The sequence below is a fragment of the Panicum hallii genome, chromosome 7, assembly GCF_002211085.1.
Source record: "Panicum hallii strain FIL2 chromosome 7, PHallii_v3.1, whole genome shotgun sequence".
NCBI classification, from domain to species: domain Eukaryota; kingdom Viridiplantae; phylum Streptophyta; class Magnoliopsida; order Poales; family Poaceae; genus Panicum; species Panicum hallii.
Window position 1 is genome coordinate 42578905 of NC_038048.1, and position 26445 is coordinate 42605349.

General features: G+C 49.3%; 2 protein-coding genes, 1 long non-coding RNA gene and 1 pseudogene across 3 annotated transcripts; 2 read left to right on the plus strand and 2 right to left on the minus strand.

Moving 5' to 3' along the window:
- Positions 1 to 1059: 1059 nt before the first annotated feature.
- On the minus strand, positions 1060 to 3430 carry LOC112898905 (B3 domain-containing protein Os02g0683500-like). Its single transcript, XM_025967216.1, has one exon. It carries the CDS (start codon positions 2548 to 2550, stop codon positions 1324 to 1326), a length of 1227 nt encoding a protein of 408 aa, XP_025823001.1. The 5' UTR covers positions 2551 to 3430; the 3' UTR covers positions 1060 to 1323.
- A 4086-nt stretch (positions 3431 to 7516) lies between these two features.
- Positions 7517 to 7940, plus strand: LOC112899210. The gene is made up of 3 exons (XR_003230019.1): positions 7517 to 7604; positions 7701 to 7808; positions 7919 to 7940. It is a non-coding gene; the product is annotated as an uncharacterized LOC112899210 (long non-coding RNA).
- A 13091-nt stretch (positions 7941 to 21031) lies between these two features.
- Positions 21032 to 21941, plus strand: LOC112900991 (annotated as a pseudogene).
- Positions 21942 to 23170: 1229 nt separating this feature from the next.
- LOC112900989 (heavy metal-associated isoprenylated plant protein 28) lies at positions 23171 to 23883 on the minus strand. Its single transcript, XM_025969790.1, has 2 exons — positions 23720 to 23883; positions 23171 to 23621 (listed from the first exon to the last, which is right to left on the minus strand). Exons 1-2 carry the CDS (start codon positions 23841 to 23843, stop codon positions 23374 to 23376), a joined length of 372 nt encoding a protein of 123 aa, XP_025825575.1. The 5' UTR covers positions 23844 to 23883; the 3' UTR covers positions 23171 to 23373.
- Between the last annotated feature and the right edge of the window lie 2562 nt (positions 23884 to 26445).

Here is a 26445-nt window from a genome sequence, read left to right on the forward strand (position 1 = left end):
TTGCCTCCATTGCTCCCAGCAAGCACACACGCCGTACCTACTCGCTGCAGTGAAAAAGCAAGAGGAAAAGAGACGGTGATGTACAGGCTCTCTCCTCCTCACTGTCTCACACACAAAGGACAAGAACACAGAACGCAACCAAGACTACTCCAACAGAGAGAGGTGCACATCGAAGCAGCACTGTTCCTACTACTACAGCAACAGTAGAGTTAGTACTGAGGCCCCTCCTCCCCCATAAATCGTTCATCAGACCGTACAAAAGAAGTTAAGGCCAGTGGCAATGCCACCCCTCCTCCCCCTCTTTACAGACTGCCAGGGGGCCATAAAGAACTCTTGGAGTCTATATACCACTCAAGGCCCAGACAAACAAAACCACATGTAATTTGGCCCACGACAGGGGTTAATTTTCAGTTGACCTTGCGTAAAACCATAAGAAGAAAATTCTTCCATTTTGCTGGTGCTAGTGCCTACCATACGATCTACTATTATGCCATGATGCATCATGGTATATATGTAGTATGGACAAAGAGCGTGCAACAGTATAGAAAGTGGTGTCCGGCAAAAGCACGAAAATGAAAACAAGAGTGGCAGCAATGACGACAAGACAAATATAAGAGATAATGAGCACAGACTGATGAAGGAGACGAGAAGAGTATTTAGAATTTATGAACATCTGACCTGCAATGCGCGTAGCTAGCTCCATGGCTTTGCCTGCTGCATTGCTGACTGCAGCTAATCTGCTGTCAATGTCGTTGTCTCTCCATGCTTTTCTGAGAGCTGTGTGTGGTTGCAACTCCAATCTAGGACGAGAAGAGATCATACATATGATGCAAGAAAGGCACAATGCATATTGCACTGCACCTATGGTGTTACGATTCAGATGGTACTGATGCTGTGGGGAGTGCAGATTTGAAGGTGTGTTATCATATGTAGGGCAATCGGAATTGTCCAACCAAGCTACATAAAGAGTTAAGTTTCCGTATAGTAATGGAATCGAGTAGCGAGGGCAAAAATGTATCGATCAATAGCGGTGACTGGCGAAGCAAAAACTGAATCAGATTTGAAACCATATGAAAGCATTAATAATTGATTAATTCGCCTAACTTCTCTCTATATATTGTCAAGCCAACACAAGGATTTGAATGGCCGAAACAAAAATTGGAAAACAAAATGTTAAGAAGCTAAATCCTATCATCAAAAGTTATAATGGAATCTCAAAAGGTGAAGAAGATGATGAAGAAGAAGGTAGCAGACCGAAGGAAGAATTGTTCAACTTTCCTTTTGTACGCTCCGAATCGACCGAGGTCGCCTGATCGATCTAGCTCACAGATCGAGATCCAATGACGAGTGCGCTTCTCTCTTGGAGGACGACGATGACGACGGCGACGAGGCTGCAGAGGACTCGGCCCCACCAGTTGCACCGGCGGCGCCGTGTTGAGGCGATTCGAGGAACCTCAATGGCCCCGGCCTTTGCCATCCCGGCATCCTCAGCGATAATGCGTTGGTGTCTTGGCTTGATTCGCCGCCGCTCGGTTGCGGGTTGTCGAGGTTGACTCCGAACAGGCGCACGCGCTTCGCAGCCGCCGTCGTGCTGTTGACGAGCGGCACCGAGTCGAGAACCATGGGCAGAGGCAGACCCGCCGTAACCACGGGGCTGGGTTGCACCATCATAATGTTGTGCGGAGTTGGAGGCGGCGGCGGCGGCATGGACGCGCGCGGGGGCATGCCGGCGGAGCCGAAGAAGAGTAGCTGCCTGGCCGGCGCGGCGGCGTTGATGTTGCGGAAGTCGAGGCCCTGGCGGAAGCGATGGTGCTCGTAGAGTGTGGCGGGCGGCGCGGGCGGCATGAAGAAGCCGCCCGCGCCGCCGCCCCACGGGCCGTACGGCGACGCGACGGGCGCCATGGGGAGCGGTAGGCGCGGCATGCGGTGCGGGTCGCGGGAGTCGGCACGGCGCTTCCAGTCGATGAAGAGGCGGTCCCGCGCGGCCTCCCCGGCGCCGCGGCAGAAGGAGACGGTGTCCCCGGCATCGAGGCGCTTCTCCTTGACGAAGCGGCTCCAGCCCTTGGTCATGACGTAGCTCTGGCTGCTATTCCAGTAGGAGTAGCGGAAGCGCCAGAGCTTGCCGGCGCGGTCCTCGAAGCTGAGCAGGAGGCCCTTCTCGTTGGCCGCCGCGTCCAGCGGGAAGTACTTCTCCGCGTGCTGCTTCGGGATCACCAGCCGGTTGAGCTTCCCCACGTCGCTGGGCGTCACCACCTTGTCGAACATGTGCTCCTTCTCGATCACCTCCACGTCGTCGCTCCCGCCGCCGCCGCCGCTCCCGGACGCCCCGGCGCCGTCGCTGGAGCGGAGGGCAGCCGAGCCGGACGCGGACGCCGTGGCCGCCGCGGGAGGCGAGGACGACGACGAGGCGGCCCCTCCCGTGGTGGCCGCCGCTGCCGCTGTCATGAAGGGGATCTCGCGCGGGGACGCCTCCTCCTCCTCCTCCTCCTCCTGCTCTTCCTCCTCGTCCTCCTCTTTGGAAAACCTACTCGACGAGCTCGCGAACTCCATAGCAGCTACGCCGCGCCCTGCTTGGCGGCTGGCCTCCTCCTCGTGCTGGATGCCTTCCTTTTCGAGCGGCTGTCCCTGTTGCGGTGGCTTTGATGCGACGCGGTCCAGGCGCGGCGGAGGCGGGGTGGAGGCTGGCTCGGTTGCTTGCTGGGGAGAGTGAAGAGGAGGCGGGGATCTATCCGCGATGAGCCTATCTATATCTACCACTCCTATCTGTCTGCCCCTCCCTCTCTCGCTCTCTCTCCCCCCTTCTCTCTCCTCTCGCTGGGGGTGAATTTGACTCGGCAGCTAGCTAGGACGACGCGGCCGATCGGGAGGGGACGGGAAGCGATTCATCTGCCCCCGGCGCTCGCATCGCATTGACCCCCCGCGCGCGCTCGGATCGATCCCCGCCGCGCGTCGGAGGACGACGAGGCGGGCTGGGAGAGGGATCGATGGGACGGAGAGAGAGAAAGTGCGTGGTGGTAATTAAGTGTGGTTGTTTCCTCTCTCTCTCTCTCTCTCTCTCTCGCGACTAGTGGCGCTTGCTTGGGAGGGGTAAAGCGAGCGAGCTGCGGGAAAGCTGCTAGCTGCTGCCGCGCTCGCTGCGTTCCCACAGGAGGAGGAGCCCAGCCCAGGGGCGGGGATGAGGGAGGTGAGCTGGGGAGAGGAGGCCCTGCCCTAGAAGATTCCGGGAAGGTGACCGACCGACCGGCGACGACACAGCTCGCCTTCGACTAGCGGTCGTAGCAGGAAAATGGTGTATCGCCATTCTGCATTTCTATTCTGAGAGTATTGTACTGTTGATCTTGCTTGGAGCGTTGTGTTGCATTGCATGGCCCTACTCCTTGCCTTTCTGTATTCTGTTATTTTGGGGTCTTATTGAATACTACTAGTTACCGAGTGATGAGCAGGCTGTACTGTGTTAACCATAAATAAACCACTGATTCGATCCTAACGATGAAATTTCGAGGAACTGACAAAACTCGCAGCGGATCAACAGTTGTCGGTTTAAATACCGTTCCATGTGTGCATTATTTTTACTCGATTGAATTTACAGTCCCAATCTACATTGTCTGGTCATCATCAGAGGCCGAGGAAGTCGTCGCACAAACCAGTGCGAATTACTGGGCAAGAAATGATGTGCAGTGCATATACCAACACCACTAGGCATCTCATTTCACAGCCAATGCACAAAGGAACAAATGCATGCTAACTGCATGGACCATCTGGGAGTACATGCTCCTGCAGTGTCTAGCTTCTTGAAGTTTTTTGGGGTGAAAAATACTCATCTCCCCGCGGTAAAAACTGAAACGTGAATTGCTCTGAGTTGAGAGCAGGTAATTAGGCAGGGGAAAGTAGGTTGTAGTACCGCGCTGCAGCGCAGCCCAGTGGTAGCTTTGCAGAGGAGGAGGAGGAAGGATGGCGGGAGTAGGGTGGGGCCCATGCATGGATCAACTGGTTGGGCTCATGTGAGCTCGTCCTTGTCATGATATGGGGATCAAGTATGACACGCATGCCAGCCGCGAGACATGCCTCTGTGGACTCGGCTCGTAGCTGTGCTTAGAACCAAAGGGATCAGCCACTCGAGGCCGTTTCTTTCAACCACACATCGCTCTCACGGCTGGATGCGTAGACGGAGATAATCACATGTGCTGCGCGCGGGACATGTTGCGCAGCAATTTCTGCCCCCAGCCCCCGTACTTATTGTAGGGTTCATATCATGCTAGCTATTGGCAGCTAGCTAATTCTGAGCATCAGCAGGATTCTTTTTTCGTTACCACCAATAATTTGACAATTTTAGAAACCAAATGCAGTGTCACTGTATATATATTTGGTTCTTTTTTTTCTCGCCTTACCCAACAAGGTCATTAAACAAGAAAGTTAGTTTCCATTTTCACCTTGCTTCATCTTTTCTTCTAGCAAATTGGTATGAGCTCTGCCTTTTATTTTAGGGGCCTGTTTGGATCCATCAAGCTAATTTTAGCTCAAGTTGATCTAAATAGGTCCTATTAATTTTCAGCTAACAATTTTTGCTATCCGGCTTCACACTCTAGCTGATCCAGGCAGTGTCCCACTGTCTAGGTATATAAAAGAGTTTGGCCTAAGATACACCTTGAACCAAATTAGACCTTGCCCCGGAAATCTTTTTTGCAAAAAGAAGGATAAAGAAACCACCTTGCTTCATCCTAATTTCTTAGCTAACAATTAATGAAGAATTCTCCTATAGCGCTTCGTGCTCTTTTGGAAATTATCAAAAAAATAATTAGCTCCCCACGCGTCACTATTGATGATTTCCTTATCCATCGATGACGCCATGATAGACGAGGCAAGGCGAGGAAACCAAACATGCATATTCATCATGAAACCAGCATTATTGATGAAAAAGGCTCAGGGTAACAGACATGCCAGATAGTGGCGAAAAGACACCTACAAAGACGCAGCGTGCTCATATCACAATGTACATACAGAAGTGCCTTTTTCCTAGAAAACTTTTGTTAAGCGCACAAAAATGCAAATTCCTCAGTGCAATATTATTAGGTTTATTGAGTGGAGGTAATGATTGATACGTGTATGGTGCATGGACCCAGCTTACAAGACGAGTGAGGTGTCCTTGGCGAGGCTTCCCCGAGACAAAAAGGCCAGTAGGGTTCTAGAGACCTTCAACCAAAGTATCCATCCATCCATCCATCCATCCATATGTCCATCCTCCTCTGCCGAGATGCCCTCTGCGTGCGACAGGAGTGAAAGTAAAAAAGCATCTACACTTGTTTATTCGTAAAACGTGCGCACACACACACACACTGCAGGAGGCAGGACGGAGGAGGCTCTTGGAAATGTGGCGTGCACACATGCCGGGGGAGTACCATGCTACGTCAAGCGTCCTCTCGTGATGTGCCACCCCCCAATTTTTTAGTCGCAGGGGCGGTACCGGTTGTTGTTGGGGCAGCAGTGCCGTGTGCAGTGCAGGGGGAAGGCGACGAGTCCCCAGCCAGTCCTCTTCTCCCAGCTCGCGTCAATTGGCTGGGGACAGTGCCTGCACATCGCGTTACCTGTTCCCTGCTGTCCCTCTCACTGGTGGTTCCTCCGATCCGCTCAAGTCTTAGCACCACCAACATTTCCCCTAAACTACTAGCAGCAACTGGATCAGTTTTTAACCCCGCGGTATGGGTGGTGGTGGTGGTGGTTTTCTGATCTGCACGAAGTACCCGGAGAAAGATCGATCTGCCTTTCCTTTTAGCACCTTATTACTAGTGCTCAATAGTATGTAGTATAAAAAAGATGGTATCCATTAGAATAGGTAAGATTGCCATTAGTAACTTAATTAGATTAAGGATAATTTTTATATTATTTTGCAATTTTATCTATTACAACCATTTTTAGTATATTACAACACTTTTAGGCCGTTGTATCAGGATGAAACCTCGTAGTGAAATGATTTTTCCCATATTACTCTTATACTATCTAGATATACTATCTCGTACTACTAATCAATGTTTCAATGGTATAAAAAATCTCGACCGTTAGATGTCTACATAAGAGTACTTTTCAAGTAGTATATGGTTGTATTGAGTGCAGTAAAAATCCTCTCTTTTTAAAAGAGAAAGATTGAGGCAATTATTCAGCTGGCACAGGCACGTAGCGGCGCTTCCCTACATGAACATCAGTTTTTTATGCATTTTTACATCAAAGGGGCATTCATGCGAACCTGACGGCAATGGGCTCTAACTGAATTCATTCCAAGTGCGCGCAACATCCATGGGCACACACCACTGGTTCCGGTGGCTCCGCCGCAAAGGCGCGGCATGTACATGGAAGCCGTCGAACCTAGCCGGCCGGCGAACCGAATAATGCACGAGGGAGAAAAGGTGCCTCCATTTGACTTTGCTGGATTTGTATCGGCGAAGAATGGGCGGCCGGCGGACGTAGTGCGTGGTGCGCGCGAGTGCCCCGGCTTGAATGGGGAGCGAAAGTGAGCTAAGGAGGAGGAGGAGGAACAGGAGCGAGGAAAGGCGAAGCTCCCGAGCTGTGTCTTCCCGGCTAATCAGCACGCTGTGGATGACAAGTACGGGAGTGCTGGACACTGGGACGCCGACTGGAATGCACAAGATGCTGCGAGGCACCTCGATGCAAATATGGTAAGCGTACAGCGCCGAGGAAAGCTAAGGTTATGGGCTCCAGGTGCTCCACGTAGCATACACCTGCAACTATCACCTTAGTTTGGAGCTTTGTGATAGGATCTAGCTCTGAATTACTCTTCTTAATTCTTCTTCTTCTTCTTTGAAAAGAATGTAAGGGCGATATCGGATGACTACTGCTGGTGGTAGCCTGGTAGCACAGTAATAAAAAGGAAAGGACCACTCAAAAGTAGTTTACTGACGACGCTTTTCCAGGGTAAAAGCTGAACAAATAAACACAAGAACAGTAATCACACTTCTATCCATTGTTGCCAGGAACTGGCAAACCCTTGCCGATCGAGTCTTCTCCGCTGGTAAATTATTGGAGTCGAGTCGTTGTTCTCTGAACGTAAGGAGGCGCAGCAGCTAGCTACCTTATGCTTATCTCCATCAAGCTCAACACAGGTCATGGTCATGGCATCAGCAGTTTAGCACGTGGAGCGACCACTCCAATTATTTTCCCTCTCTCTTTGGTTTTTTCCGTGCCCATCACGCAAAGCAACGCTACAGATCATCCCACGACGGCTGTGAAATTTCCCTTTCCGCGACGAGTTTGATTTCTCCATCAGGGTGCGTGAGCCAAGCTTCTATATGTGGTGAGGCCGCCACCCAGCACACCTCGTGACTTCCAATTATAAGCAAACATCCACGTCGTGGCGCCGGCCTAAATCCCATCACACATCGTCATCGGCATCAGGTGAACAGTGCTTATAATTATATATATACACCTTTTTATTTGATTGAAACTTATAACAGGGCTTACAATAATAATCAAAGCTTATCATAGCTTCCCTGTGCTACGGATCGGGAGCAGACCGTTCAACGCCCCATTTAGCAACGACCAACACAGTGCTGATCCATTATTATCTTGGTTGCTTTTCTGAATTAACAATACCGGTACGTACTGGATGCGATAAGCCTAATGTATCTTATTCTGTCAGGCCCCCAGCTCATCTTCATCTCTCCCGATACTCCGGCGGCCAATCGTTGCAGGTGATGAAGAAGAAGACTGATGCGATGCAGGGAAAAGAAAAGGGGATCGGAGCAGCCCCACGCGTGATCCGGCCAGTGGCAGCACACAAGGCAGGCAGCTAGTAGTATGTAAGTATCAAGGGAATGGATCCAAATCATGCAGCCTTTGCATTGTCATCCATCATCCCAATAGTTTCGGAGGCATGCAACTAGTAGCTACTAATTAATCTATGGTTCAGCTACTCCGACATCTCGTTCGCCATCACCAGACAGAAGATTAGTCATGCAACTACCAATAAAAGCAAGGTGTTGTGTCCCTTTCACCCTTCTAGCTGCTGTCTTACGTCCCTCTTCTGGTTGGCTACTGTACTTGATGGTCAATTTAATCATAATCGGATAATTGTCTACTAGTATAAAGTTTACATGCACTACTGCATGTTGACATAGTTCATTTAATTAGGATCATATATTAATTAGCTTGATTTTCTGACTAGTCAAATGCCTCATACCAAGACAACAGCATCTACATACCAATCAGGGTGTGCTCATAACAAGTAATGAGGAGCCTAAATGTCGCTGGAGTTCAGTTGGTCATTGGTGGTCTTAGTCAGAGCTGGCTGTTCTTAGCTTTTCCGGCAACCATGCATGATTAGACTGATTCCTTTTGAACACTTTTAATTTCCTCCACATGCCGTACCGATGCTTACAATTGGACCGCAAATCCAGGGTTGAGTAGCAGCATGATTAAGACAGTTCTGCTAAACGGCCGTTGCCGCCGCGTCAATACAGAGTCCATTGCCAATTTTTCCTGAACAATGGCGTTTGTGAAAACTGAAAAGCGTTTGTATACCAAGATTCCATTTAGGACTTGCTGGAGGCTAAAAACGCAAATCTGGCGGGTCCTAATGCAAAAGGATTGAAACATCCAGTACAAAAAGGGCGTACTAGACTACTAGCTCCCTCTCATCTGTAGTCCCCCCGCCCGGTTTGAGACAGGCCGGAATACTTCTGTTTCCTGTAAAAATACAGTGGATCTCATAGGTTTCAAACAAGTGCTTACTGAGGTCACTGCAGCAATGGCAGGGATTCATTAATTGCTCCCCAAATGTTTCCGTAGATTCAGACCGGACTTCCAACTTGGATCACATCAAACCATGAAATGTCCTCCACTTTGCCTGATTGATGTGATCTGTGGCATGCCTGGGTAGTCTGAACCCTGAAAAAAACGGCTTGCATTGGTTCAGAGAGTCTGACACAAGCACAAATACTTTGCAGTCAGAGTCCATATATACTTCGTCCATTAAAAAAATACTACGCTTGTGCACGCTCCCACTGACCATTGGTTCTTTAATTTCTTTTGTCTACATTATTATTAGTAGTAGTCTGCTGCGGTGCTATGCCTATTGTAACTATAAATTTTCTTGACATTTCCGTACTCAGCAATGGCCTCGTTTTGAGCAAGAATAAAACTGAACTTTGCAATATTGGTGCCATTGCCGGGAACAATGTAAATGCTCCTGTCAGAATATAAATGATCAATGCAGGGATGCATACATTGCTAGGGTGGCCTGGACTTACGCATAACCACCATCTTGTTGGTGCATTCCCCAGCATACTTTTACCTTTTCCTAATTTCTTAGCTGTTTGCAGTCCCACCTGTCATGGAGGACTGTTGCCCACGGCAACAACAGAGCGCTGGCAGGGATGTCTGTGAAAGAGCCTGTTCCCTGCAGCATAGTACACGCCACAATGGACATTTATATGAAAGATCCGTGGAAGAAATAATAACCAAATTTAAACCTGCAGTCAGGTACACACATGCATGCTGCTGTCCATGCAATAAAATCGAATGATGCTGAACAATTGGATTATCACATACCGTGCACCATATGACATATACCTCAAGGACAAAAGGTGAGCAAAAATTAAAATACAGATGGCAGTACTACTGTGCATGTTACCACTGTAGCAAAAAGGAGCATGAAGCTGGCCATGGCGTTGCTGTTGACATGTCATGCTTGTCGTACTTCATGTGGTTCTTCCGATCCGGACAGGTCTCTGAAGCATTTCTGCTTCCAAAGGCTTCTCCCCCACCATCACCTGAAATTGTTTTTTTCTCAGGTGCCGCGCGTCTGATCTGATACCATCTTCTCAAGCCTAGCTCGCCAGTAACAAATAGTAGGATAGGATATTATTCTTCTTTTCTAGTGACACAAAGGAAGTTAATTTTGGGATGGCAGAATATAAAAACCAAATATGCAGCTACCTTATCTCTGGCGTATTTGTGCACCCATTATCCAAAGCAAGTAAATAGTTCAGACTTCAGAATTTAGAGAGGGCAATCAGTAGTACACCCTGCGTTCCAAACTGTAGGTCGTTTTGGCGAAACTAGATGCATAATTTTTGTTATGTATCTAGACTAGCGTATATCTAGATGCATAATAAAATCTACCTATCTAGATTTGCAAAAACGACCTACAATTTAGAACGGAGGGAGTACATCTAGCTCTATGTCCAATGCAAATTGCATTCTGCTTTACTGATGTAATCATCCATTTCGTCGGTGACATCACTGCGTTATGGGGCTGATAAAACAACAGGCCACTCATTTGAACAGCAGCAGATTACTGGGCGGGATTAGTTTAATCCATAGTTTACTGGCATGATTAAGGCCTCATTGACCTCACACCAGCAAGTTGGAGCTCCGATAAAACTAAGCCTGAAAGGGGGGTCATGCCCCCGCCTACCTGCCTGCGCGCGGCGCGCTGCTCCTCCCTCTCGCCAATGCAAGTTGCCTGGCTACTCCCCTGGGCAACGGCAAAAGCCGCTGCGCGCATGCGGACAAACCCGGACCTCCCAATGGCGCCGCGCGATCGGGCAGCGCCTCGGATCTCTCCGGCCGGCCGGGTCAGGGCAGGGCGCGCTGGACACCTATCAGAGCCGCGTTGGCGCTGCCCAGTTTACTGCAAGTGGGGCGCGGGCGCTACTTGCCCATACACATGTCGGCAGAAAACTGCGCATGTGCAGGCGGTGAAACGGCCCCCCTTTTTTAGTTTTTTTAACGTAGCTCAAGAGGTGTCCTGCGCAGCAAATAAACTGACCTCCTGCATCAGATACCTGGTTTGTGCCGACTTCCATGGTGTTATAAGTAGTATATTTGTGGCACTAAAATGAAGCACATGATGGAGAATTTTGCTCAGACTATATACAGCATGTATATATATGTTCAGTTGGACGCTGAAATAATGCATGATGTACCCAGTTGCATACACTTGAGTAATGGAGGTGTAGTAGCCAGCTCAAATGAGAAACGACTGGCTTTCCGGATGCATGCCCTTTGGCACAGCAAGATGATTGGTTTGAGAATTTTGGCGAATCTTTTGAATGCCTTACGTTTAAAATGATCATGTGTGGCTTGCTTTTGCAGAAGATAATAATGTATATATTCGCCTAACGGAACCTTTAATATTTTGTTCAACTTCCACACAAGTCTTCTGGACCACTAGGTTAGGACTTGACTCTTGAGAGGAAGTACCCTCTAGAGAATCTAATTAGTTAAGATGTTTTTAACTAATAAAAATAAGAATCAGGACGAGCTCGGGTAATGGAGAACTCCTACATGATGAGGAGCCTGCCTACCCGGATTCGAACCCAGTCGCTTACAATATCAAGTGGGCATAGCTAGCGCTCACCTATTGTTAGTGCTAATAAAAAGTATTCTTAAATTAATACAATCCAAATGTTCTTCAAAATGCCATGGTACCAAATATTAAAAAGATTCTTATACGTTGAGATCAAGTAATCTCCTCCAAGTAATATCATTACCAAACAAGTTGCTCTAGGATATGTATATATTTTTTAAAAAAGATATAAGAATGGTAAAATAAGCTTCGAAGCTACCGCGCCATTTGCTTTACGGCAGTAATCCACATATTAATTTTGCGCAATTTGTTAACCAAAGACAACTTGCAAATTTGGCACATATAGTTTGAAACGACCACTTGCTCATTTACAGAAAGGTAGGCACTCGCACTACAAGAACAAGTGTAGCTGTATGTATACATGTTGTAATAATACTGGTCAGCATGTTCCTTCAAGCTCAGTCAATGGATTGATCGCAATCGATGCCACACCGGCCTGTCAAGAGCCCGAAGCAGAGGAAATGCTGGCAAGTGGTACCAGCGCAGAACATTTTGCAGGATAGCAGTGGTTAGGGTGGGGAAAACAAAGCTCGTGAAAGTGAAGATCTATCGTTTGTAGCTGCGGACCCCGAGGATATAGGGCTCGTTAAGCACAAAGCCACAATGCACGCACGACAGATTCTTCTCTATTTGCTCGTCACCTGCACAGAGGGTACACCCTACAGGTTTCTTTCAGAGTTTAGTCGTACTTTTGTGCCAATGAAAAGCCTGAGTAGCTGCCTAAGAAAATGGCAACACAGCTTCCATAAAATGCCATAGAGATGGATCGACCGGGAGTGCTGAGATTTTAAGGACCACTGCTGCTAGTTGGTGTTGGTGGGTGTTTTTTTTTCCTTAGCTGCGAAACCAGACCAATAATACAAGAAATGCCCTGAAATCAAACCGGCAATATCTACCGCTAGCTGGTGAGTATGTTAGAAAAAGCACCCTTGTTTGACGCGGCATTCTCGCAATCCGCCAACCACCATCTGGTCAGGTTGAAGATGATGTCCTAATTAGCTCAAGGTAGATAGAAAAAAAAACCTAGTTGAAGCAGGGTTCTCAGATCTTCAAACAAGAACATGAAATAATTAATTTACACCCTATGAAGACCAAGGTGCATCTTCGCATGCAAGCTGCATAGCAGCTAGTAGCAGGTATCCTCTGAACAAGCCTGATCGGCAGGTTAGTATTTCAGATAGTAGATCAACGCCGGTCAGTCCTGATGATGTGCTCCTGCATGTGCCGTTTGCAAGATTAAGAATAAACCTTGGATTCTTCCACAGGAACATGGTCAGCTCCGATCGGCGAACCTCGGAGCTGCCAGCTAGAACCGCGTTTGGTCCGCCAAAACAATTCTTCAGCGCGATGGCCGCAGCTGACCAAACGGAGAACAGATGCCTTTGCTGATGGACTTGTGACCGCGCGCGCTGGTTTTTGCGCTCTCGCCTGGTGGTTGGTTTGTGCCAGGAGAACTACTTTGTCCTCCGCCGCGCTCTCGTCGATCAAATCGAAGCGACGGCGCGCTACACGGTTACCGATTCCCTCGGCAAGGTCACAGCACGCACCAGAGAGTGGCGTCAGAGAAAGCCATCGATTCGACCGACGCATGCGCGTGCATGCAAGCACGCACACAAACTCTCACAGACGGTTTGGACTTTGGGCGACGGGTGATGGAACAATCGCATCAGTTTCTTTCAAAAAAAAAAACAATCGCATCAGTCGCCGGATGATGAGAGACGGGCGGACGTCCTGCTGCCATGCATGCATGCATGCTTCCATGGAGAAACCTGATCGAAAGCGTGCAGCTAGCCGAGCTGCTGCTAGTGTAGCTTACACGCCTTTTCCAGCAGGGGGAACACATGACTTTAGGAGGCACATTTTTGCGATGGCAACTTTGATGCGTACAGAGATGTCATCCGCCTCCGATCCGTCGTCTCCGCTCCGGCCCGGCCCCTGTCTGTCGACCATGCATGCTGGAGCTGAACACAGAGGGAGAGAGAACGCGCAGGCAGGAGCTAGCGAGGGGTGTCAGAGATGAGTCGGGTGGCATGCATGCCACGGATCATTGAAGTCGAGCACAATTGGCAGACACGCCGGCCGATGCATTTGATAGCTGGGCATCCTGCCGAGATCAACCGACGTCCAGCAGGCGGCGGCAGCAGCAGCCACCAGCAGCACTGTGTCTCTGTAACCACACATATACGGATACGGTCAGACAGTGCTGTTTAGGAAGCCTTTAATAGTAGCATTTTTGTCTCACAAAATGCATGGTCACCACAGGAGAACACATTACTCTTGATGCCTGGTCACTCTATTCCTGACGGTTCTTGGCTGTCACGAGTAACAGGTTAGGTAGCAGACCGTTGTAGGATAGAGAGAACCAGAGATCCATGGTTTGATTTTCTTGGCGTCAACTACAGCAGCATATGAATAAAGATTTTACTATATTATCTCGGTATATAACACGTGCAAATCTAGCGGACAATTAATGTTCGGTTTAACGGTAAAATGATTTTAACAACCAAAATGATTGACATGTAGCACATTAACATTACAGATTCTCATACTATTTTTGCCTTACGCAAACAACGAATTGTGCATCTGAGGCTTCTGAGCTAAGCTGTGCAATACCCTTGGCACTTAGCAGTTCAGAAAAGACAAAAATAATACAACCATTATATTACACGTATTCTGATACGTACGGGCCGGTGGAGCTCACATTTATTGGCATCAGCAGTAGCAGCAGGGCGCTATCATACGGATGTGGAGAGGTTTCTAATTCCTCACCTGACACATGCATCATAATGTTTAATCTCCCTGCCTCTCTCTCTCTCTCTCTCTCTCTCTCTCTCTCTTCCCCTCTCTCCCTTATCTCTGCTGCATCATAGTAGTTGCATACTGTTGGGTCATGGGTGGAAGAGTGAGCTGCAAAAACACACACAGGAAGCAAGATGGACGAGAGTGCAAAAAGGAAAGCCAAAACGGATGAAGGCCGGCTGAGGCAGCCTTCCGTTATCGTAGAACATGCAAAACAAAGGGGCCCCCTTCTTTGTCACAGCAACAGGATCTAAGGAGATTTAATTTCCATTTCCATGCAGCTTAAAAGCCCCCTACCCCCCCCCCCCCCAGTTCAAAAAAAAGCCTGATGGATCATATCCCTTCGTGTTCCATGGAACAACTTTTCCCTTACCTGTAGCTTCTCACCTAGGCGCAACAATGAACTCTGATAAACCCATGACTGCTATTTTCATGCGGCCTTTAGCCAGAGATCAAGCACAACTAATGAAAGGATCTTAGTGATGCCTAGAGGGGAGTGAATAGGCGTATCTGAAAAAAACCTGAAAAATTATTCGCAGCAATTAAATCTGTCGAAACTTCCGACACTGTGTAGGAAGTTCCGATGGACCGGAACTTTCGACACTGTGTAGGAAGTTCTGATGGACCGGAACTTCCGACACTGAATCGGAACTTCCGACGAAATGAAGTTCTTTTTGCGAAATTCAAAAGTAAACTCGAAATTATAGAACCTGACTGAATCAAAGGTTGTGTAGTGATGCTAGGAGACTTCTACAAGTGAACTTTGCAAGTACAACAACTTGAGTATATAGATCGGCAAAAAACAAATTCTAGGTTAACTAGAACTAAATAAAAGCAATAAGCACAAGACATAAGAGATTTGTTCCCAAAGTTCACTCCCACTAAGGAAGCTAAGTCTCCGTTGAGGAGTTCACAAAGAGCCAGATCTTTCACTGACCCTTTATCTCATTCAATCAACCACAAAGGAGGATTAAAATCACTTACTGTCAAATTCACAAAGGATGGGTAATACAAACTTCTCGGGGCGCGCACACACACGAGAGGACGCTCAACCGGATGATGCCAAACCGTCTAGAAGTAAGCTTCAAGAGTAACAAACGCGAATCGATGGATGAAGATGTTTCAGGTGCTTGAGATGAACGTGATTGCCTTCTCGCTCAAAAGCTCAAGCCTCACACCTCACTCTAGCTCTCACCCAAGCTCTAGCTCAAATCAACTAAAGGATTAGCTCTTGGAAGGATTGGGGAAGAGTAGTGAATGCTTTTGGAGGTGTTTGTGTCGGATTAGGTCATCAGCAAATGAAGGAGGGGCTGAGAAGGTACAAATACCCGAGCCTTAAAAATTAGCTGTTGGTATGCAGAATAAGTGATTGTTGGAACTTCCGATATAGGGTCGGAATTTCTAACCCCATTAAAAACAGCCGGCCGAATACCCCCTATCAAAACTATTAACCAACTTCCGATAGGGGTCGAAACTTCCGACACACACTGACTTAATAAGAAAACTAAGTGCACAAGTGTGTGGGTAGTTAGCATCTCAATTAAGCACTTTGGCATCTTCAATTTATCCATTCGCATCCCTCTTAATAAAACGGTATTTCCTATACTCAAAGTCAAAACAAAAAATAAATAAAGATCTTCTTTTGAGCTCCATCACCGTCTATCAAGTAAATTGGCGTCTTTTCACGCACATAATTCATTTCATTGAATTTTAACCTATCCATAGCTCTGGATAGCTCGATAAACATATTAACTCCTTAATTATGCATATCATCAACATCAAAACCCACTTAGGGGGTCAACTGCACTTTCAAGTAACTAAATGCAATTTCAACTAACTAATTGGATCAAGTACTGACACCAATTATTATGATGTCAGCATTATATTGTATATTATGTGATTTCATGTCAAGGATACATTTTTTGTGACAATGTATTCAATATTCCATTTTCTATGCACTTATTTTTCTAGTTAGTTCTGAATTTACTAGCACAGCACTAAAACACTATTGAAACTGGTACCATAGATCATCACGAAAAATATTTTCATGGTGCATCATAGATGATGGTACTCTTTTCTACAAAGTTGATCAGGTTTACGAGGAAGTAGCTCTTATCTAGGAAGAAAATAATCAGTGTGTGAGGTTTGATTAATCAACTCGTCTTGCGTGTGATGATGTTCTACTTGACATTTCTATGAGCGAGATGGCATGGACATTTACCTTCTTCATATTAATGTTGGACGTGCTATGAACAACTGGTAATAAGTTAATTGGTGGTGGACAAAACCTGTTCCATTTTCAAATTTGATACCTGTTGTTAGTGATAACCAATAACAACAGGCATTAGTAAACCAAAATAGGAGATTAATAAGATCATCCATGCACAATTCCCGGAGTGTATTTTTATCCGTTGTAACTTACAAAACACATCCATTTGTTACGATAGCCATGTGTTGTGTATATGTACGTGAAAGGTAGATACATACCAGGAAATAACTGCAACCTGATATACTGTAGCAGGGGAAAAGGGTAAAGGGAGAGCACGAAGCCAACGTACGTGCATGCAGTGGTACTTCTAGCTAGCTAGCACCTAGCGACGAGCTGCTCCGGCAGCCTCTAGTGGTATCGGGATGGCGTGGCGTGGGCGCGTACCAGCTCACAGTACGCGTAACGGCTCACACACAGCGCTGACCGGGCACAGTACAGTAGCCGCGCGTGCCTGACGTCTCACGCTGGAGACTTGAGAGCGAGCATGCCTGCTTGCTCGCCATGGACACGACAGGACGGTAGAACGCGCGCGGACGCGATGCATATGTACGCCACGCGCGCCGGCCGGCGCCCCGGCCAGCCTCTGATCTGGTTCTTCGTCGGGTGCTCTCGCTCGGCGAGCTCGCTGTTTCTCCCCTGGCCGGAGGAGGACCACACGCATGCGCCTTTGTATTTGCTCGAAACCGAGTAAGACACGCACACGACATGGTCCGCCCCGGCCGGACTACTCCTGCTGCTGCCAGGCAGCTACCGGGATAGGCGTGCTCTAGCTCTTTCTATCTCTTCGATCGGTCTCTCCTCATCTTGCCACTAGCTGCTGCTACAGATAGGCCGGAGGAGCCTGCACTGTGTCCATCTATCTATCTATCTCCGGCCAGGCCGCAGACCGGCCAGGTCAGCCCTGGTTGGTGTACTGGATCATGCTTCCAACAACATCTCCGATCCCTTGATGATGAAGGGGTATTGGGACCGGCCGGGCCTCTCATCAGCGCAGAAGCGGTGGTCCAGCCGCCGGCGTGCAGCCGCTCCGGCAGGCCGGCCGGCGCGCGCGGCCTTCTCTGCGGGCACACCCCGCGTAGCCTCTACCCCTACCCTCTAGCTACTCCATCTTAGCTTGTTGCTCTATATATAGTCTCACCTTCAACTTTTCGAGAGATGCATATGCGTATGTAACTTTCTTGTCTGATCGTCCAAAAACTGGTGCCTGCCATCCATTGCACGCGACTCTACGTCAGAAATACTGAGTGCGTTCCTGTAGGCCCAGCAGAGACTTTTTGGTTGCTGGATGTGCAGGAGTGTATCAGGGTTATTTGTCTATTGTCAGAGCTGTAATTTGTTAATTGTTAATGATGGGTCAAGGGTAAGGACGACGGAGCTCAATTACAATGTAATTAAGGTCTCGAAAGATGGGTACGCAGTCAGTACTCCACGTCGTACCCTAGAATCGTACCATGCCTCATAGCATAGTGCAGTACTGCCTTATATCATAGTGCATGGCATATGTGGTTTGTGTTTGGACCAGAAACTCAAAAGTTGTAGTGATCAAGCAATAATGGACAAGAGGTTAAATGGCATTATTGCCGGGCTCATCATCCATCAAATTAAAAGGGGGTACTACTAGTGTACTACAGGACCACTAAATATCCATCATCCTTTTTGACTTGCAATTGTACTGGTACTAGGCGTACACGGTACATATGTACGGGTTGGAAAGAACACTTCTTTCCGGAGTATAATAAAGTTACATTTATTCGATTGATACTATCTCCGTTTCAAAATGTGGGGCGCGATCTAATCTGATGTGGTTTGCAAAGCTACATTTTTGGCATCTAATTCACATGGATCGCATTAGACTTAGGCGTATATCAAATAAAATCTTCCCTCATCTTGAACGTACACCCTTGTATTAAGAATGGAATTTGGCACTCACCTATATGGCATTGCTTATGGCCTTAAAATCAACATCATATGAAAGCAGTAGTTTATTCTAAATATAATTCCAATCCTACTGAAATTATATGCCACGATTTATAAATTCTAGAGACTACCTTTTGTCAAATCAAAATAATAAGGCCTGAATGAATTTTGAAATGGATAGACCAAATAATGCCTTGTGCAGTTTCCAACATGGATATACAGACCAACACTAACACTAGTACCCCGAAGGAGAACAGGCGACGGGTTCATTAGGCCGTGACACAGCGGGTGGCGGCCGGGCTTAATGGCCAGCAGCAACAGGGCGTACTCCTGGTAGCATACAACGCCGCCCATGCGGGTGCGGCCATGCCCACCTCCACCCGGGCTGCCGGCCTTCGGATTAATTGGTGCATGTGGGATGGAACCATCCAAGCACGTCCCAACAACGCCGCATTAAGGCACTAGCGCAACGCATCAGATGATCAGAGGGTAGAGAGAGGGTAAAGCAAAAGCTAGTGTGCGTATGCATGTGTAGCGAGGGGACAGAGAGAGAGAGAGAGAGGAGCAGGAGACGGAGACGGAGACGGATAGATAGATGTGGCTTGTTCTGGCGCATCTGGCTGGCGGCCTGCGTTGGCATGCATGGCATGGCATCCGAGAGAGGTGGAATCAGAAGAGGGGCAGGCAGAGGCAGCGCAGGGCGGGAGGCGAAGGACGAGGCCGGCGCGGCCGGGGGCCCAAGAAACAACAAGGCTGGGCACCGCTGGGCGGTGCATGCATGCAGATGCAGCTGCAGGCTGCAGGCCGGGCGTGGTGGGAAAACCCAAATAATTCCTGCCCATTTCGGACACGCCAGGTGGGCCCCGGCACTCCCTCTATCCATCCATCCACTGCTGCACACGCAACACTGCTCACCCCTGATGAAACCGTTGAGGTCGCCCCCGTTACGTCGCTTTCTCGCTCCCACGCCACGCCTCCGCTCCGCCGCCCCGCGTGCACCCGGCTGGCCCCGTCGGCCGTGCCGTGACGGTGGCACGGGCCGGGGGGGACCGCGTGGGCTCGATCGAGCGATCGGGCCATGAGCCGGCCGCGCCGCGCTGGGCCCCGGACTACGCGGAGGCCGGCCGGTGGTCCAGCCGGATCCCCGCCGGCCGAGTGAATTGCCGCGCGACGGTGCGACGCGAGATATCGACCGGTTCGGCCGAGTGCATCATCGCCCATGGCAAAAATTGGCAAGGGAGTGGGAGGATTCGGCTGCTGGACGCTGCGAAAATTCGGTGGAAATGGTAGCTCCCTACGGACTGCCCTGCATGCCAGGGACGGGCACCAACGGGGACGCCCGCCCGCGCCCAATAATGCCGAGCAGACAAGTCAACAGAAGCCCTGTTCGGATTTCTCTGCTGGTCACTCCCGTACGGACGCGCGGGGGCTCCCCATTATTGGCGTAATCAAGACCACGCCTCTCAGGCCCCAACACGTACCGCAAGGGAATTCCTGCTTTTTCATTCGCCCCGCGCGGCCTTTGCTCGTGGTCGTGGGGGAGGACGCGGGCCGGTGATTAAACTACTCCGTTTGATTTGATTACTGCTGCTGCTGGATCGGGATCGCGCTGCTTAGCGTTTCTATGCCTCTGGGGTGGCCCGTGGCCGCCGCGTGTGACTGTTGGGGTTTGTGAGACCGTTCTTGCTTAGGCTGCTGGGCGAAGGCGCGGCCTCAATTCCTCGTGGAAGAGCGCTCTGATCGCGTGCCTGACTTTGGGGTCAGGACTCAGGAGGTTGTTTAGATAGATTACTTTATTTTTTAAAAAAATCAGATAGATTAGTTTAGTTTGCTGTGTGCGATCAAGGAGCAAGTGGTCCCACTTGGCAGCCATTAAGCAAGCTCTGACATTTTCCGCGGTACCAAGATAAAGTGCGGCCCAACGCATGCGCCATGGGCCGTACGAGATGATAAGATATGAAGATCGCAGCACGTAGCCCAGTTTGCTCCAAATGATCCCTAAGCCCAATTTCCCTCCTGGGCCAAACGGGACGACATGAAACATGGATTCCCATTTTCCTTTTCTCTGACGTTCAGGACATCAGCGTCAATAATCAATCAGTTCCATTCCAAAAAGACCAACGATAATCCGTTCAGACCCCACCCCTCTTAACGCTAGATCCGTTCCAAAAGTAAATTCAAGATTGCGCCCCCCGAAGGCCCCAACCTCGCTGCCTCCCCGAAGGACCCCACCATGACGACAGCTGTCGGCACAGGTGACGCCCACAAAAACGACGTCCCATCCGAAACAAAAACCACCGCATACCGACAGGCGACAGACCACGTCCCATGCCTACCTTCCGTACACATTCGCCAGCACCCCCTGAACGGCCGAATTCCAGATTTGTTTGACCGGCGGCGGCCGCTACGTACCTGCTCTGGCCAGCTAGCTGCCGAGCGGTTTCTGGTTCCGGGCCCCGCGCGAGCACGACGCCACCGAGCCCGAGCCCCCGTGGCCCGTGCCGGTCGATCGGATAAGTTCGCGGTGACGCACGCGCCCACGCCGCAACCGCAACCGCAACCGCAGCACCGGTGCGCTGTTCCTGGGCTAACCAAACCACGGGCCGACGCGTGAAAGCCAGCCCAACCGTTTCCTTTCTTCCCTGGGCTTCCAGCGGATACCAGCGGCGCGCCGCAACCGCCACCGGGTCACATCCAAAACCAGCGCGCGGCTGCCCACCGGACGCGACGCGACACGCGCGGCGAGCCCACGCCACCACGGCTCGGCGGCTCCACCTGATCTGATCTCCCCTCCGTCTCCTCCCCACTCCTCCAGAGAGGACGAAACCCCCGACCCCTTTTAAGGCCTCGGAGTCGCCCGGTCGGACGAAGCAAGTCCACATCCAGAGTTCCGAGTCCAACAACGTCCGATCCGACCCCCAGCCCAGGCGATCGATCGACAGTCAGTGGAAGCAGCAGGTTCCCTCCCGTCCGGCAATGATCCTGGTGGCGATCGTGGCGGAGCTGCTCGAGGAGTACACGGCGCTGGTGGCGCGGGTGCTGGAGCAGCTGCTCGCCGACGCGCCCTTCCCGCGCCGGATGCGCTTCCTCATGCTGCGGAGCCTCCCCTTCGTGCCGCCGCCCCTGCCCCCGCCGCCGCCGCCGCACGCCCTCCGCTTCACCACCCGCGCGGCCTGATCAGCAATTCGATCCTGATCGGCTGTGCTGTGCTTCAACCAGCTGCAGCTGCAAGCAATCATCACTTCAGATCAGGCTTCCGCCCCGCCCGCCCGCCCGCCATGGCAAATCACATGCCGGTGCCGGCCGGTGGCGGCTGATTGGATAGGTTGATCCACGGTGTGTTTCGTCCGTTCTCGCATCGTTTTGTCGATTTGATGAGCTCGCTAGATCTGGGATACTAGTGCACGGTACTGTAAATAACACTGTCTTGGAGGATTCAGTTGTTCCTGTAAATATTCTTTTTCTTGGTAATATGAACCATGAAGAGACTTCTATTTGACGAAAAATTGATGCGAAGAGACATTTTTATTTTAAGCTCCGTGTCTTTGGATAAGGCGCGGCACGACTTTTGCTGTACCAAGGCGATACGATGTGTCACTTTCAGCGCTTCACCGGCTTAGCTGGCTGAGAAACATCTAGACGTACACTTCTGAACATGTTTTAGGTAGCTACAGATGCATCCGGAAGAGGACACTGATGATCTACTGACGTGATCACCGTATTAAGTAAGGATTACCCAGAGGCGTCTACAGCCAAGGTTCAGGCGGCAGAAGCAATGCACATGAAAATTTGTACGGGTAATTGAGCCTTTCTGTGCATCGAACCCAAAGCCCAGACTCATTTTTTCGTTATTAAAAATATGCACCTAGCTCGCTCGGGCTCGAAACGACATGCCTCTCATTCTCGAATGAACACTCCATATGCCTATCATTCTCAATTGAACGCACAGAACTTGTTAAATAATACTCTAAAGCACATTACAGTTCCAGCATGAGTTCTTACCACTAAGATTAACGCTTAGAACCGCCGTGGGTACTTACCTGGGGTTTCACAGTGTAAGTGGCTAATACATGTGATACTTGGCTAGCCTGGGATCGAACTTCTCTTCATGTGTACTTAGACAAGTGTACATATGACTAAAGATATTACTAATTTCGTTCTTAAATATGTGACATCATTGAATTTTTCATTCGTTTAATTATTTATCATTTGTACGAATATTGATGCATGCAGATAAATGTATAAGTTAAACCAAAGTAGTTTTGGTAACAATAATCATTTTGATTTAGTCAACTAGTTGATTAAATAAATATTGTTGGTTAAAGTTTTAGAAAGTTAACAATATGATATATTTAAGAAACGGAGGTATTAAATATGATAAAATGAATAGTTATCTTTAATCCACAAATCCTTTTGTATTTTTAGTGGACTGCTTATGTTTTTCTATCTTATCTTCATTTACTTATTTCTTATGGCACGCCATACTCATGGACAACAAAAGCACCATGTAATGGCTATTAGGATATCCACAATGTGCTGCAAAAGCAATTCCAAAACAAGATTATATTCCTATACATACCAAGCACAATTTGGTCCAACAGATTGATCATCACTATTCCTAATATAAAAACTATTTTTTTAACAGATTACTCATCACTCTTCCTAATATGAAAAACTATTCTTTTAATGATTGGATGTGCTAAACTTTTGGTGATCGGAGGTGCATTAGCAGATTACCAAATCCAATCTTCATTATTTAAAAAGTTTTGGTAATCGCCAAAGCACACCCGGGGCTGTTAGTTGGCTGTTAGTTGGCGATCGAACTGCATTGATCCGTGCAAACGGTATATCGTTGTGATTCGCACGTCTCTAAGACTGTAACGAAGCAGATTTGTTCGCGATATCAACACGCACGCGCTACCGTTACAACCCTTTTGCCATTCCCTGCGACCAATTCGCGCGCGGAATACGCCTACACTTTGTCAGAAAGCTAAGCTCACGGCCAGATTTACAGCCGGATCAGCGGGAACAGCTTCTTCCACGACTTCCTCAACCTGTACGCGGTGAACGCCGCCAGGTACTGCTTGGGAGCGTCTCCCGGCGCCGGCACATGCTCGCCCGGCCCCAGCTCGTCGCCGTCCCAGAACCGCGCCGCTCTCCGCTTCTTCCGGACGGCGGCGAGCACGTCCTCGCGGTTGCAGATCCCCCACACGGTCACCTTCTGCTGGTGGTAGTCCACCTGCACCGAATGTATCCCTGCAACATGTCCACTGACACGGTCAAATAACTTGCGATCACTTGCTGCACTTTCCGTTCTGAATGCAGATTGCAAACCAGGGTAATGAAGCAAGTACCTTTCAGATGCGCGAGTGCCTTCTTGATCTTCTTCTCGCACCCGTAGGAGTAGAGCGGCACCTTCATCTCCACATACTGCGCCTCGATCTTCCTCCCGGACAAGACGATCTGCATGTCCGCCATCGGTCGGACCTTATTAGCAAGCTACCTTCGATCCTGGAACGCTAACTCGGAGCTCGGTGTGCAGATAAGCGGCAGGAGCGTTTATATACAGGCGTAAAAAAGGCGACGCCATGAGAGTGGATCATGGGATCATCCTTGCATATCCATCCTGTGCATGGACGCATGTGCGCACGGGCCTAGCCATGGTATCATCTCCGTCGCTTTTGAGTTCCCGACCCGTCGCCGTGCGCGCTTTCCGCCGACGGGTGACCGGAGCGCACTGAGATCCTGTACCTGGTTCAGGGCTCAGACGCCTCGGCCGCCGATTAGAAAAGAGGCCGGTAGTGGAGGTGTTACGTGTAGTCAGTGGCGGCCTGTCGCGGCGGAGCGTCCGGCTGACGAGGCGAGGCGTCCGCGCCCATGTGAGGCGCCGTGGAAAGCTGGTGGTTGGAGCTCGGAGATGGTGGGGGTGGAGGCGACGGCGTCGTGCGGGGAGGGTACGTGGCGCGGCCGCGCGGCGGCATCTTGGCTTTCGGGACCGGGGTCGAAAGGAGGATCCAACTGATGGGCAAGGGGAATAAAGCGTCCACAGTGCATCGTTTGGATTGGATTTGGATTTGTTTTTGGCTCTTTTCCATGTGGATCGTCTGTTTCTTGGCAACAAAAGGTGGATTTGGTCTCCCAGTTCTGCCGGCGAGCGTCGGCCTCGAACACATTATGTTCAGGACACCATCTAGCTTGGGAACTCCGCTCCGGCGGCCGGCGGCACTGAATCACACAGCCCTCACGGCCTCACGTACATGGGAGCTCGGCCTACAAATTCTGGGCTCCTGGCTGACGACGGCGAACAAAGTGCTCCGTATTCAGTTAGGTATTGCACTCCACCTCCGCTGCAATCCTATGGCGGAAAAGTGCAGCGTTACTTCCGCGGCAGTGGCCATTGCCATCGTGGCGGTGGCCATGGCAATGGCCTCGACGGACGCCGCGATTACCAAGACCCTCCTCACGTCGTACAGCGGGCCAGGCGGGTGCTTCGGGCAGACGGCGACCGTGGGGTCCTGCGGCTGCAGCGACCTCGAGTTCTACGCCGGGCAAGACTTCAAGGGCGACACCGCCACGTTCTACACCGAGACCGGCTGCGCCGGCACTCCGTACCAGGTGAACGCAGGATTCAGAGGCATCCAGTTTTGCGGAAAATCGTTCGCCGTATAATCCTGAATCCCTGATGATCTATCCCTGATACTATGGTTCCTGTATTTTCTATTTATATGCACCATTTTCCACAGGTAAACGTTCGCCTATATAGTCCAAATGTACCAGTCGGTTTGGTCATTCAGTGCCATATATAGTCACTTGTATCAGTATAAGACGAAAATGTGCTCGGGCACGTTCTATATTTTTTTTCCAGCCAAATCTCTTTTGCAAAAGCTAAGAAATTTATAAATGGAAATCATGTCTTGTTGCTGTATCATTGCAGTTTTTTCTTCTTCTCCCGGAACACAACATATAATAAGCAAACGCTTACGTACACAGACATACACTCAATGTTATGAACGTACATGTATGCACAACATATCCCTTTAAGCACTCCAAGAGAAGGAGGGCACAATCGATAAAGTTAATATAGACGTCTCGCTATTAATAAGTATATTACCTCAAACTTAGATGCACATGTTCTAACTGATCTGCACTGAGTTTGCATTATCGTCGATTATCAACAACACCATCTCGGGGAATCCAGAGTCTAGAATGACGAAAATTGTCTACATAAACATGATGATCCCATCATAACCCTCAAGTGAGTGCCATGAAATTTCAAAAAAGAAGTACGAGGGAATCATCCCATAAATCCTCCGGCCAAAGCCAACGTTTGATGCGCTGCAATATATACTACACCTTATATAAGAGAAAGACGGGCGTTTTCATTATTTAGTACGCTAGCCGAGTCAGTGTTCGTCTACACGATAATTTAGCCCATTTAAACGCCATGTACACGCTACACAACGGCTAATCACAGACGTTTAATAAGCTGATTAGCCTGTTGAATGACCGTGTAATTAGCCTGCGCCATAGGGGCGAGAGCCTTCCAAAGTTCCCACGAGCAAGAGAGGCTCAAACTTGGAAGTTCAGGTTGAGAGGAAGAATGACAAGCATGCGTTGTGCGTCTGAAAAAACTCGGTAGCGTTTCACCATATGAGTGGAACATTTACGGCGGTGCCCAAAAAAAAATAATGGGAATAAATCGTCGCAAGTGCATCATTTGGATTCAGTTTTGGATTCTTTTCATGTGGATCGTTTGTTTCCTGGTACCAAAATATTGATTTGGTCTTTCATTTCTGCCGGCGATCGTCGGCCAGGAGCACATTTGATGGTGATGCACTGATCCACTTACACTTTGTTTTCGATCCATTTTCAATAATTCGATGAGACAAATTTGTTCAGGATACCATCTCGGGAACTCCGGTCTGACCAATTACAGCCGGCGGCGCTGGACTACATGCCACGTCCACGTATATATAGGAGCTCGGCCTATAAATCCTGGCCGATGACGACGTCTGATGCCGTGCAAACACCAATCAAGAGCTAGCCCGGCCGCGAAAAAAGTTCTCAGTAGCTACTCCAG

Bases quoted from the DNA above. Each gene is read 5' to 3' on its own strand.
- LOC112898905 (XM_025967216.1), bottom strand. From the start codon at position 2,550: ATGGAGTTCGCGAGCTCGTCGAGTAGGTTTTCCAAAGAGGAGGACGAG.
- LOC112900989 (XM_025969790.1), bottom strand. From the start codon at position 23,843: ATGGCGGACATGCAGATCGTCTTGTCCGGGAGGAAGATCGAGGCGCAG. The intron at 23,622-23,719 runs GTACTTGCTTCA...GACATGTTGCAG, and splicing joins GGCACTCGCGCATCTGAAAG to GGATACATTCGGTGCAGGTG.